Here is a 13,567-nt window from a genome sequence, read left to right as displayed (position 1 = left end):
CATGGTGTTCATATATTTGTGCACAAAGCCATATTCGAAGTTGCTGTGAGATGATACTGTACATTATCATCACCTTATTTGTCTATTACAGTTTCGACTGACAGTGTTATACTCGATTAAAACATGCAAGACCGAACACGAGTTTTGGAGTTGTGTGCTTTGATTCGCACAAGCTTAGTTTGCGAAGATGAACCATTGAACATAAAGTTCACGCCAACATTATGACATTCGACATAAGGATTTCTTTCAATTGTTTTACAAACTGTGGTTTGAGCTTTTCCGTTCAGGTGCATTAAGAGACACTAATTTCAAGTATAGCGTTATAACGACATTTCTGTTTTTGAGTCCTATTAGTAATACTATGTTATCGACAATCAAAGAGCTAAAAATCATCTCAAGTTATACCTATCGATAAGAAAAAGAAAAAGAGAAAAGAAATTAAGGCGCATCTCTTTGTTATACATAGGCTCACTCTTGGTGGACGAAAATCATGTCCGAGAAAGGAAACTGGTTTTGCGGGGTAAATTACACGACGCAGGGCGATGCTCGCAATAGTACGTGTCTCATAAATGGTATCATCGCGGCGCCCCAGCTGGGATTCTGCCTGCTCGCCCCTGTAGTTCTCATCCTCGTGCGATGCTGCTGCCAGAGATCCGATTCCATCTATCTTCTTCGTCTACCGGGTCACACCCCGAGATGGCTATTCTCCTATGTCTATGTCATCCTCGCACTGGCCTACATGGCGGAGGGGATTCTGACGGACGAAATCTACCGAGCTAGCTCGTTTCCCCTCCAGCCTCACCTCTTTGTGCCGGGCGTGGTGATGGTGGTAGCTGCCCTCCTCTCCATTCTTTACTACCACATGATGGAAAGGTGGAGATCTCGCAACATGGTGTGGCTCCTCCTCGTCTACTGGTTGCTTTCACTGGCGTCCATGGCTCTTGGAATATCTCATCTTGCCCAGCGAGGTGATGCAGACTGGAATATATTCAACTTTGATGTCACCCTGGCGCTTCTTTTCGTCGTCACCTTGATGTGTGTCATAGAGTTCGTCGTCGTCCTCTACTGGGTGAGCACTGACTTCTCTCGTTATCACAAATGAAGAGTTTCATTCCAAAACCAATTTACTTCATTCTTAAGAATTTGAAATTTTTGCTATCATAATATCATCATAGAAAATAATAAGAAAAGATGGGACATTTATAGATATCAACCGTCTTAACTTTAATAATAGTCCTTTGTCCTTATCAACTAACAAGTGAGGGTTCACGGGAAAGCTTTGATTGTGCTCGATCTGATAATGGACTTCCTTTAAAACGTTTAGAAATTTACCTTAACCCGTTCATGCGATAAAACGCTTCAAATAATGTTTCTACCAAACGCTTGGTTAATTGATTACAATGTATGTACAGTATGTGTGAAGTGATGTTTCATAAAGATCATGTGAGTGTGATTCTCATTGTCATTGTATTTTTTTTTAATACAGGTAATCGAGTTGTAACTTGATATTCAACCCAATAACGTATGACGAAGTTCAGATTTCTTTAAACATTTCAATCCATTCCCACATCATCTGGAATCATGTATGAAAACAGATCATGTCAGACATAGTTGAGGTCTGGGTGACGGGAAGAAATATAGTACACAGTGATACTTCATAAGTAAATCCATTCAATATGTTATGATATGTTATTGTGAAGATTCATGCAGCAGGCCTATATCGGAACAATAGAGACCCCATGAACAACAGTCATTCATAAGCAAGCTATTAGAAATAAGCACTTATAGATTTTAGACACATATATCCAGGTTATCAAGTTCACATGTACCAAACTCCCCGTATGGAAAATGATGAAGTTACCATAACTCAGGAACCGCGAGATTGTTAAACTTTACGGTACATGAAATTGTCACGTCTGGAAACATTCAAACAGACCTTTGAATTGCAATGCAATGTTCATGTTGATTGTGATAATACAGAGGGAAATCATGCATTGTCAAGATTGTAAAGCAAGCAGAGTTGTACAAACTTCACCGAATTAAAGAGAAATAGTTAACTATCAAATAAAGAAAGAAGTAATGGTGACAGCAACAAATGAATGGAAAACCCGCGATTAAATTGAATCATTTTCTGTTTTGTCATCAAAACATCAAAATACAGAGAAATGGACTGTTTAACTTTTTTTTAAGTCAAACAGTTATATCAGAAGCAATTACATACATAGTTTGGATGAAGAGATGCAATCACTAAAGGAAACCCCATTATTCAAATGGACACAAAAATATAAAACTCCTGTTTCAATCTTGTTGTTTTTTGGCTTTCCTGGAGAAAAAGAAATATGAAATACTGCAACCCTTATAAACCCCAAGTTATTGAAATACAACAAAACGATGGGAAGGCTGCGAAGAATTTTCTCATTGAGTTTTGTTGTTGTTGTTGTTTTAATCTAAAAAGAGACAAGAAAGAAAAGTCAGAAGTTGTTTGCAGGCCAATGGGCGAGTTGCAAGTCCATGACGTCATCTCATACAAAATTCATTTCATGTAGTTGCAAATATTATCACTGATATGTGAAAACATAATGCAAAACTCTAAAATTTCATATCTGTTAATTCAGGTTCGACTTTGATAAAACGTACATTACCTTAATGTTTTTGATTTATTCTGTTTTGAACATTCTATCGCACTCTGCATTTTTGTTAATGTTCCAGGTATGACAACTTCAAGGCCCGTGAAACTATAATTTGCTTTTCTTCGTTTTTCTAGGATCTTGTATTCGTGCCAACATAAGCACAAAGAGGATTTGCACTTTCAGGATATCGTAGCTTTTTTTTTAGTTACTACTATGACTATCACTATTTGGACTGATATATTTGTAAAACAAGAATGATCAGGGAAGCTGAATTTAAAAGTATAGTAAAATAGAAAGTATCTTTCTGCAATTTCATGTAAATTATATGTATGTGCATGAGAGTTTTTGTGACACGTGTTTGTGTGATTGAATGTGTGTGTGTGCGCGCGTGTGTGTGTGTGTGTGTGTGCTTGTGTTGCATCTGTCCTATGTAAATATGTTACTATTATACTTCTTGTTAATATGTTTTAAAACTTTAGTATGTTTTGCTTTGTTTTATATGTTTATCCGGGACCCCTTTTTTACAAGCTCTGCTTCTTTTGGGGTCCCAAACCATTCATTATTCTTAATGCTGTATCCTTTTGTAAAATGTCAAATGTTTAATGAATTGGTTAAATAAACTTGAACTTGAACTTGATATGGGCCCCATGTCATAATAGATGTTCTTGCCGTTGCAATTACGGTCAATCAGGAAGCACGGTTCTTGTCATTTAATACCACGACACTTGATATTCTAGCAAGAGTTGCAGTCATACATTTTTTTTTCAATATAGTATCGCCCTGGGTTTTTACGAATTATCCCAGTGACAGAAGAGGATACAATATACATGTATCAGCTGTACATGTAATTATATTCGGTCCTTTCACATTGGTTCGCTTATCCCGAAATAGTTTGATGTAGGACTACTTGTATCTACATGAGCGTAAGTATACTCTATAAATAATGCTGTTATAACAGCATTAATCTCTATCAGAGAGCCTAACATATTTTAGAATTTAATAAAATTTGAAGTGATAATGGTAACCATTACTTTGAAAATCATGTGATTATATGTCGATAATACTGCAGTCTCATGATAGTAATGCCAATAATGGTGATGCAAATCGACGCCTCCAACAGAAGCAAATACACAATGCTAAACTGAAAATTCTTCCCTTTTCTTCGAGCAGATTTGTCACTGCTGGGGAGATCCGGATAATCTGGAGAATTTTGAGGACACGAAGAAACCGGACATGAGATATCTTAATGACTATTCCAACCTGCTCTCGTCCTTGACGTTCTGGTGGATGAACTGGCTGTTTGCTCTCGGCTACAAGAAAACCGTCGTCCCTTCCGACCTCGGGAGCATACCGGAAATACACACGTCAAAGTATAACCACGAAATATTCAAAAAGAACTTCATGCAGGAAAAGGTGAGCTGCAAACAGATTGTGTTATAATATGAAGAACTAATGGAAGCACTCATAAATATTGGTTTATTGTAAAATTCTTATTGTTTTTTAAAGCAAATTCTTTAATGTTCTTAGGTAAAGTTAGTTTTTTTTTTTCTGTGTATCACAGCTATAAAGCTTAAGATATCTCATGTCCGGTTTCTGATTAGATAAATTTCTTTTTATTTGTGAACTGTCATCCTCGGCTAAATGATATTGAAAATACTTGGCAGTTCAAGCTGTTGAGTACTAGTAGTTTATATGTGTGCAAATGTTTTGGTCCTTCAGTTAAAGATAATGGAGAATTATACCATGTCCCCCAGGGGCAGTTATCCCAATCAAACAAATTGCTTATCGATAAAGGTCTCCTTCTCCTATAGAGACGTATGTATGTTACATTGCCTACTCGTAATTCTATATATTTCTTTATGTGATTTTTTTTTTATTTTGCCGTAATGATTTAATTTGTAAATGTGGAGATGTAAAACAAAGTAACACTGAAAAAAACCTAAAATTTTAACTGAACTGAAATATCACATGAGTTGCAAATGCAAATTAAGAATGGAAGCATCTCTCAACAAGACCTATACTGAAACGATCCCCTGTATGATCCATCTAACAACGCACAGGAGAGAGCCCGACTTAAAGGCGTGGACATTAACCTCTATCGCGTCTACTGGAAAACGTACTGGAGGAGATTACTGATGGGAGGCTTCCTGAAATTCTGCGCCGACTGCCTGAGTCTTGTGGGTCCCCTGTGCATAAGTGGTATCGTCCTGTACGTCGAGACCAAGATGCAAGACAGTGATGCTGCACCCACGGTAAAGCCTGAAAAAGAACCAATGACAATTCATTTCTTTTCATTGATTTTACCTTTTAAAATTAGTTTCTAACAGAATAAAATTACAGTACAGTGCACTCCTGTTGTAACGAACACGGATATAACAAAATTCCGGTTACAACGAAATGAAAATTCAGGTCGCAACATTTTCCTCCCTTTGTTTTTTCATTGTTTATTTGTTCGGTTATAACGAAACTTCGATATAAGTAAATTGCCGGTCTCGAGGACTTCGTTATATTGGGAGTCCACTGTATAGAATTTATGCATACATACACTGTCGTTACACAAAATTGATGCAACATCATAATAAAGGGAAATATGTGTGACCGGAAATACGATAATTATGTAATGTGACTTTCATTACAGTACCAAACAAAGGTTATTGGAAATGGAGGGGACTCCTGAAAAGCAGGGCTAATAATTCTAAGAAATAAGTAATGACTGAGCCAATAGAAGTAGGGGGCATATGGCCTAAAATGGAAGAAAGAAAATGAAAGAGTAAAACAAAAAATAAAAAAGATTATTCAGTTCAATTAAAGATGATTGCATTTCCACGTAAAGTAAAACAAAGTACTATGCATAACGCTTACATCATTACATGATTACATATATTTAAAGGAACTTGGAATCACGTAAGTTTCTACAAAAGATTAATGCAATTATTATAATGATTTCAACGCTGGTTTGGATATTTAAACAGGTAAGCAATACAACCTTAATTCATAACTCTACATGGAAAAGAGGAATTCATAAGAAAAGCATAGCTTGTAAAATTTGTGAATTACTCTAGAAGGTGAGGGCATCTCAAGATCCGTCAAGGACTCCATGTATAAAATTTTTACAAACCTGATGTCGGGCGAAATAATCAGAAAATAAAAAGAGGACTATGAAAAGGACAAGAACAAAAACAGGGACGGAACAGACAGAAAATAAAACTAAAGATAGGCATGACAAAGAAAGGGAGTCAAACAAAACAAGACAATGTCTACATTCAGTTATCTGGAAAGGACACCAAGGCATGAGCAAGAGTTTAAAATTCTATACAAATTTGACTTAAAACACAAACTCTTGATAATTAGAAAAATACTTATCATTAATTTATGTATTCATTTTAATGAAAATAAAAAAATATCTATTTGTTTGTTTTCGTGAGGATGACAAGAGATTTTTTTTCAGTTTTGATTTAAAGGAAGTCAGAGTATCTTTTAAAGTATTATTCACACATACACACGCACACATACACACACACAAACACGAGGTAGCTTACTTTTATAGAAGAGATAAACAGGAAGAGACTCAGAAGGACAGGGGGAAAAGGGTGAAGGAAAAGGACGATAACAGTGACACTATGTCTGTTTAAAGTTCATTATTGTGTTCAGCCCTTGACTCTTTGAGTGATACATGTACGTTTATTTCATGTCCATATTTTTGTGTGTGGGATTTGTGCACATTTGACTCAATGGCAAAGAAAGGGTTAAAATGCCCTGCAAAATCAAGTTTCTTTAAAAAAAACCAACAGCAAGTACTTACATTCCTAAGGATTGCTTGTGATATCATTTGACTAGACTCGTTTAATAGAATAAAATGTATATTAGCATGATTTGGGGAAATTGCGTTAGTGATATATTCGTTATCAGTAACTTTGTGGTGCTCCCTATGTCCAATCAAGATTTTTGATAATTTTTATCATAAAGAAATGCAATTAGGAGAAAATATTCCTGCTTGAAATCATTATATTTCGCTAATAATAATATCGTAAATAGTGATGAATGTAAGACCTGATTAGGCCTACCATGTTATCAGAATCTCTATTGGACAATATAAATGCTTAATTTTATCATAAATTATATCTGTGTTCACAGGATAATACAGAAATCCAACTTGATATTTTTGATATACCCTATGTTTTTTTTCCTGTTTTACAGACACCACCTCGTCACGTGACCATTGAAGAATTTTTCCAAAACGGGCTTGTACTGGTGGGATGTATCTATATTGCCGCCATCACGCGTCACACTTTCGACCAAGCCTATTTCTATGTTGGTGCCGTCGAAGGCGTCCATGTTAAATCTGCCCTTCAGGTAAAAGTTCGAGAAAATCATAATTCTTGGCGTGTGAGAGAGATAAGGAGATAAATACACACGCACGTGCACACACACATACACCCACACACCTATATATATATATATATATATATATATATATATACAGTATATATATATATATATATATATATATATGTACATGTATGTGTGTATATATATACATAAATGCAGAGAGAGGGGAGGGGGCGAAACAGAAACAAATATACGAACAAGAAGATGTAGATATTATCAACCTCATTGATGGTGATATTGGGATTGAAAAGTCCTCTTCGCATACATGAAATCCATACCACTGCTCAGAAACGTGGAATCAACGAACTCGAAATATAGCGCGGTCATTATAGTAAGACTGAAAAAAAAAAATCTTTTATCGTGTAGCATTACTCAGCACAATCATGTTGATTGAGCCAGATTACATTTCACCACGTTCTTGAGGCAAAAGTCGATTACCCAGCAAAAAAAGAGAGAAGACATCTGTTTACATCTGTTTATTGCTTTATGAGAGGAAATCAAAGAAATGACCTTACACAAGCATACACAAAAACCCATCATCACACTCAAACATGATAAACCTGAATTGTGCGAGGTCAACATTTTGGCAAAACGACGTGTGCAGCCACATCGACATTGGTATACATGGTATACGTACAATATTGTTGTACGCGTATATTAAGATATGATATTTTTCTATGATGGTGGCAGCGGCTCCTCTGTTATAATTTGGTCTAAAGTTTAGTGACATGCCGTGAAAACAAGCAATTTATTCGAGTATACATCTAGTTCAATTTTCTTTCCAGTGGGCCTTTCACTGTTCAAGCGTTTACACAAATCTTACCAGTCTCTCATTGCACTTCGTTTCGCACAAATTTTTCTTCGCTTGCTTTTCTTTTAGCGCTGGGGCTATGTTTCTAAGACTTCACTTATGCACGTCCCGAGTTTGATTTCGAATACTCGACTTTGCTCAGTATTTTATGACAGCGTAGTTTCATAGTATACAGTATAGGTATTAAAACTGTGCATAAATATTCGTGACTGGCACTGACTGGATATTCAACAACTTTTATACGACATCAGAAGCCCATATAAATTTATGAACAATTTCTCTAGTCTGTTATATATCCACACTCAATATGACAGTGTGTGACAAGTACCTTTTATCTCCAACTTTTTAATAATGGGAATGACTGGTAACAGCGATGTAAGCCAATAACTGTGCTAACCTTGCTCTCGGAGGAAAACTGCTTTTTCATTGTCGTTAACGATAAAAAACAAAGCTTGAATCACAGTAGCCAAAGTGTGTATACCTGCATATGTGTTACGCGCAACAAAAGGAGCCAGAAGTCTGGAGTGGCCGATTCTCCAAATGACGTGGCATTATTTCCCAGCTTAACCACTTTGATGTGATGCACATAACATGATTCATTAAAAAGAATAATCATATGCAGGGATATCAAGGGTTTAAGGAGAACAGATAGAGTGGTCCTGAAATCAGTATTGTTATCCACCCTGCCTCCTTTATAGTGTATTTTGTTCGGTCAATATCAATTCAATTCAATTCAATAGTTTATTTATTTCCATCATCAAAAAAAAAAAGGGGGGGGGGGACAAGATCCAAAGTGGTACAATTTTTCAATTTGTCTTTCATTCGTTTGATAAAGGCATTTTTTGTCAAGTACAATATAAAGTATATGCACATAAAGTATATCTATCTCTCCATTCTCAGTATTCTTACGAGATCGTTAATATTCAATTCAAATTCAATTTTATGTCATTTTCGACAAAGACATATACATATCACTTTCTTTGGTAACAGCGAATATACAGGTCAGCAAAGCTTTGTGAACTGAAAAGAATATACAATTATTGTGAAACCTTCGAGTAATCATATATTGTCATGGAAATTGAATCACTAACTTGTCGACAAAATTATGCATATACTTACCATTTTCTTTGGTAACAGATAATATGCAGGAAAGTAATGAACTATGTGAAATGAAAACAGTATACAATCATTGTGAAATCTTAGAGTAATTGTCATGAAAACGGAAGTGATCATTGTGAAGTAAATAATATTACGCAAAGTGCGAAAAATGGAAGGACCATTGAAAAGAAAACGCTTGTAGAATGTGGGCCCCTCTGGAAAAGAACATCAATAGGAAAATAGGTCGAAGCTCAGAAAAAGTCTGGAAGCCCACTGAAAAGACAGAATATTGCGGTGCTCTCGCAGTTAAACAAGCTTGTTTTCGTCATGTAGGCCGTCATCATCATGAGGATATTTTATTCTTTGCTCTGCTTCATGACCAGTTAATTTTATCGAATATTCATTGTCGTGAAGTTTGAAAAACGGTGATGTGTTTGTTACAGCATCGTATCTTGGTTTAATTCCTACGATAAATCTGAAGGAACATTGCATGCACATTACTCTAGCGAATGTGATTTGGATGATAACTTCATCAATGAATAGATGTATAGATTCATTCAATTAGTTTATTTGTCAAATACCCTAAATGTTTTCACGTCGCATCTAGTGATATGCTTTCGTGTATAGCATTTATCCCTCTTAAAAAATCTCACAATTCCTGTCGCATTATGAATTATGCTTCCTATAGCTGACATGAGGCAATTCTGAGATTGGTTTTAAAGCGTACTATATAAGAAAAAAAACCACAAACAAACATAGGAGAGACAAGCAGAATGGAATAATTGCTTAAACCAAGGACCTAATACACGTGGACATGCATCGCTCGTTATCAAATTCAATAGTTCAGTCATCTGTTTCTGTCACAATAACAACAGTAAACAAGGACAGTGACCACAGTAGACGACATGAATGTCTTTACTTGAGTCTTATTTCAGTAAATAAGGAGCTTTAGATTTGCGACGCGGACATTGCGTTGGCCGTCCTCCCCTCTCCCTGCGTCGTGTTGCAAAGTAGCTTGAGATTGCGCGAGGACGCAAACTCTAAAAAGTAAAATGTGCTCCATTATGATAAGTGCGTCAACTTGCTCTCTGCGTCGTGATTATTGAGTAGACGTAAAAATAGCCCAGAACGCGTAGTGAAAACTCAGACAACGCGAGAAACTAATAGATCGATAGCGATTTTGCGCATGCTCAGAACAGTTTTTTTTTCTTCTGGACGTCCCCGTCGCGAAAATCTAAAGCTCCCTATCATGTGTAGTAGTTCCATACTGAAACAGACAGACAGACAGACAGCAGACACATGCACACACACAGAATTTCACTAGAGCGACTTATCTTGTTTCACTTATTATGATTGCACATCAGGCCCTACTAATAGTTGTAATGTGAAGTGAGCACTGTCTAGGACTATGCAGTGACGGGGTTATGATAGTATGCATGCGCTCTGAGCACTCTACGTCCACAGAGTAGATTTGGCTCAATATAAGTCACATTATGTTGTTATTATCAGTACGCACGATTCTTACGCACGATTCTTGCTAAAAATACACTTATTTATATCGGCCAAAATTATTGGAATTCTCTGAATCATGATATAAAAAACGCCCCATCCATACATTCTTTCAAGAGGAGACTGAAGTCCTTTCTATTGCAGTCGTATGACTTTCCAGGACAAAACTAACCATTTGGCCTTCTTTCTCACATACAGACTTACTTTTTCCTCTGAAGAATAAATTGTAATCTTTTGGATGTCTGCTGCTATCTACGCTTTCGCCAAAAGAGTCAAAGACATGAATGTCTGTCTTATTCCTGTTCTCACGTCCCTTCATTTCCTTGCTTTTCTCCTTTCAGACGCTACAATCACTTTTTTCCCCTCCACAACCATTATCTGTTTCTCTTGATACGCTTCTGTCGAAGATCGCTGTCTCTGTTGTGCATTTTCGTTTGCTATTTTGTCTTCTATTTGTTCATCGTTTTCATTCCGTTTTGTCCCGTACAGCCTTTTCTTCAGTAGTTGTTTTGCTGTCTAGTCTTGTTTCATGTTTGTTCGCGTCTGTTAGTCTTGTCCATCCCGTTTTGTCCCGTACAGCCTTTTCTCCAGCAGTTGTTTTGTTGTCTAGTCTTGTCCTATGTTGTTCACGTCTATAATAGTAAGTGTATTTATCTGTGAATCTAGTTCTCAGTGGGCTTCCAGACTTCTTCCTCTTTTTTTCCCTCTCCTTTTGTATTTATGATGCTTCAATTAATCTTTCCATTGATGTTATTATTCCAGAGGGGCCCACATTCTACAAGCTCTGTCTTTTTAGTGGGTCTCTCCATTTTTCGCACTTAAAGTTATACATGTACTTTATTTCGATCACTTCTGTTTTTTTTTACTACATGTACAATGTATAATTACTATAAGGTCCTCCTCAATTGTTTTACATTCTTTTCGATACATAATGTTCTGTTTACCTTATTCTCTGTTGTCAAAAGAAGTGTAACTTATATGTTTTGTCGAAAAATGAAATAAACTTTGAATTGAATTGATTGATCATTATTATTATCATAATTATCATGCTCATTACTATACTCATTACTCTACTCATTGTTTTTATTATCATTATGATGATTATTGTTATTATCAACGACATCTTATTTTATTGAAAGTCAATGGCTTAGTGTATTTACAGGACAGTGACTTAAGAAAAACTGACGATACATCATTACATGTAACCAGGGTGGCGAGATTTAACTTTGTAAACAGGGACATTAGGTCTATGAATTCACAGAATTTTAACATGTATGCTACGTGTATATTGAGTATTTTTAATGAGTTGTAAGCCTCCCAACAAAGAGGAACGCCTGAAATCTTTGCCTGTCACCCAGGCGGCGGCGGTTTATACCAGGATCATTTTGATTTCTACCATTATGCGTATGCGTTGATTCTTTCATTATTGTTATGCTGAGCGATTGTCTGATTTGTGCATCTAGAATAGAATTTGATCATTTGACTGGGGTGCTGAATGTCGATCTCACACATTTAGCGCAGGAAGGTACAGATTGCTTATTGTATATTTTTGTGACATATTTTCCTGAAATTGTAAAGAATGGTATTTTCATATTTTCATATTTTCAGATACTATTTTCATATTTTCCTGAAATTGTAAAGAATGAGTTTGGAAGGATGAGGCGTTGGCGAAAAGCAGGCGGTTATAACATTGAATTCTGTCATTATGTGTACATGTATTACTTATGCGCTATTTTTTTCGTTATTGTTCTGTTGAGCGATTGTCTGATTTATGTGTCTAGAAATGCGTTTTATTTGTCTGTGTTGTTGAATGTCGATTTCACAAATGTAGTGCAGGAAGGTACAAATAGCTTGTGTCATTTTTAATAGCTTATTGTATTAGTTTTAATGGCTTATTGTATTATTCTTAATAACTTATAGTAGTATTTTTAATAGCTTATGGTATCATTTTTAATAGCTTATTGTATTATTTTTTGGCCTACATGTCTTAATATTATAAAGAATGGTACAGAATTGAGAAGGACGAAGCAATGACGATAAATAGACACTTATCTCATTGAATGCTGCCATTATGTGTACCAACATGTATGAGCTGATTCTTTCATCTTTGTCATGTTGAGTACTTGTCTGATTTATGCCTCAAGAAATGCTTCTGATTATTAGACTGTGGACAATGGTGAAGGTGAATGTTGATTTCACAACTTTAGTGCAAGAAGGTAAAGATAGCTCATACTGTATTTTGTTGGAGACATTATTATTTTCCTATATCGTACAGAGTGATATTGAGTTTAGAAGGACGACGCACTGGCGATAAGTAGACTTCATAATAGGATATACTATGGGATGGTGTCTTGAACTGTGTATCATGCTGTTATGAACTTGTTCTCGGGAAGCATAATCCTTAATAGGGTGTGGCAAATATGTTAAGACTTGTCTTCTCGAAACAAGGCAACACCAACACACTAGTGATGAGCCATCCAAAGGACCTCATCTACGAAGTTAATTTGGCGTATTATCTTTAATTGATACAATTCATGTCAAATCCGAACATTTCAAAATGATCGGAGAGTAAACGATAAACTTTATAAAAGTGCATTTTATGTTTGTGTTTTGCTTACCGACTTACAAAACCATCCTGTTTTTATTATTCTTAACCTGTTCTTATTCTTCAGCGTTACATTTTCAAATAACCAAATTTGTGTTTCATACTATCTGTCTTGTACCCATTTTGCATTGTTTTTACTTTTTCGATTCAATCTTTCCTATCACAGAGTATGGTTTACGAGAAGTCCCTCCGTCTGTCCACGTTCGCCATGTCAGGTGGCATGATGACTATGGGTCAGGTGACCAATCACATGTCGGTTGACGCCGCCAACGTCCAGTTTTTCTTTGATCGCGCCAATGAGCTCTGGACAGTTCCCATCAGGGTTTGTATTTTGATTTTGGTATTTTCGTTTAAGTGTATCCCAATGCATTTCAAAGTATTGTTTGATTCAAATTAAATATATATATATATATATATATATATATATATATATATATATATACCTAGTATATTCATAAACATAAAATGTAAAATTGTAACTATTTATTCATTATTAATTTCATTTGTATAGATATATATATATAT

General features: G+C 35.7%; 1 protein-coding gene across 1 annotated transcript in view; it reads left to right on the top strand.

The window, feature by feature from the left end:
• Positions 1-490: 490 nt before the first annotated feature.
• LOC139724881 (ATP-binding cassette sub-family C member 9-like) overlaps positions 491-13,567 on the top strand; it is a 38,876-nt gene continuing 25,799 nt past the window's right edge. Inside the window, exons 1-5 of the mRNA XM_071636003.1 lie at positions 491-1,069; positions 3,801-4,043; positions 4,691-4,882; positions 6,828-6,983; positions 13,209-13,364. Of these exons, the coding sequence (XP_071492104.1) occupies positions 491-1,069; positions 3,801-4,043; positions 4,691-4,882; positions 6,828-6,983; positions 13,209-13,364 (1,326 nt within the window). The remainder of the gene's footprint in view (positions 1,070-3,800; positions 4,044-4,690; positions 4,883-6,827; positions 6,984-13,208; positions 13,365-13,567) is intronic.

Source organism: Diadema antillarum, unplaced genomic scaffold (genome assembly GCF_040938485.1).
Source record: "Diadema antillarum isolate AM-2024a unplaced genomic scaffold, OU_Dant_1.0 seq00000002_RagTag, whole genome shotgun sequence".
Lineage (NCBI taxonomy): Eukaryota > Metazoa > Echinodermata > Echinoidea > Diadematoida > Diadematidae > Diadema > Diadema antillarum.
The sequence above is the reverse complement of the archived record's forward strand: the minus strand, read 5'-3'. Positions and strand labels throughout refer to the sequence as shown.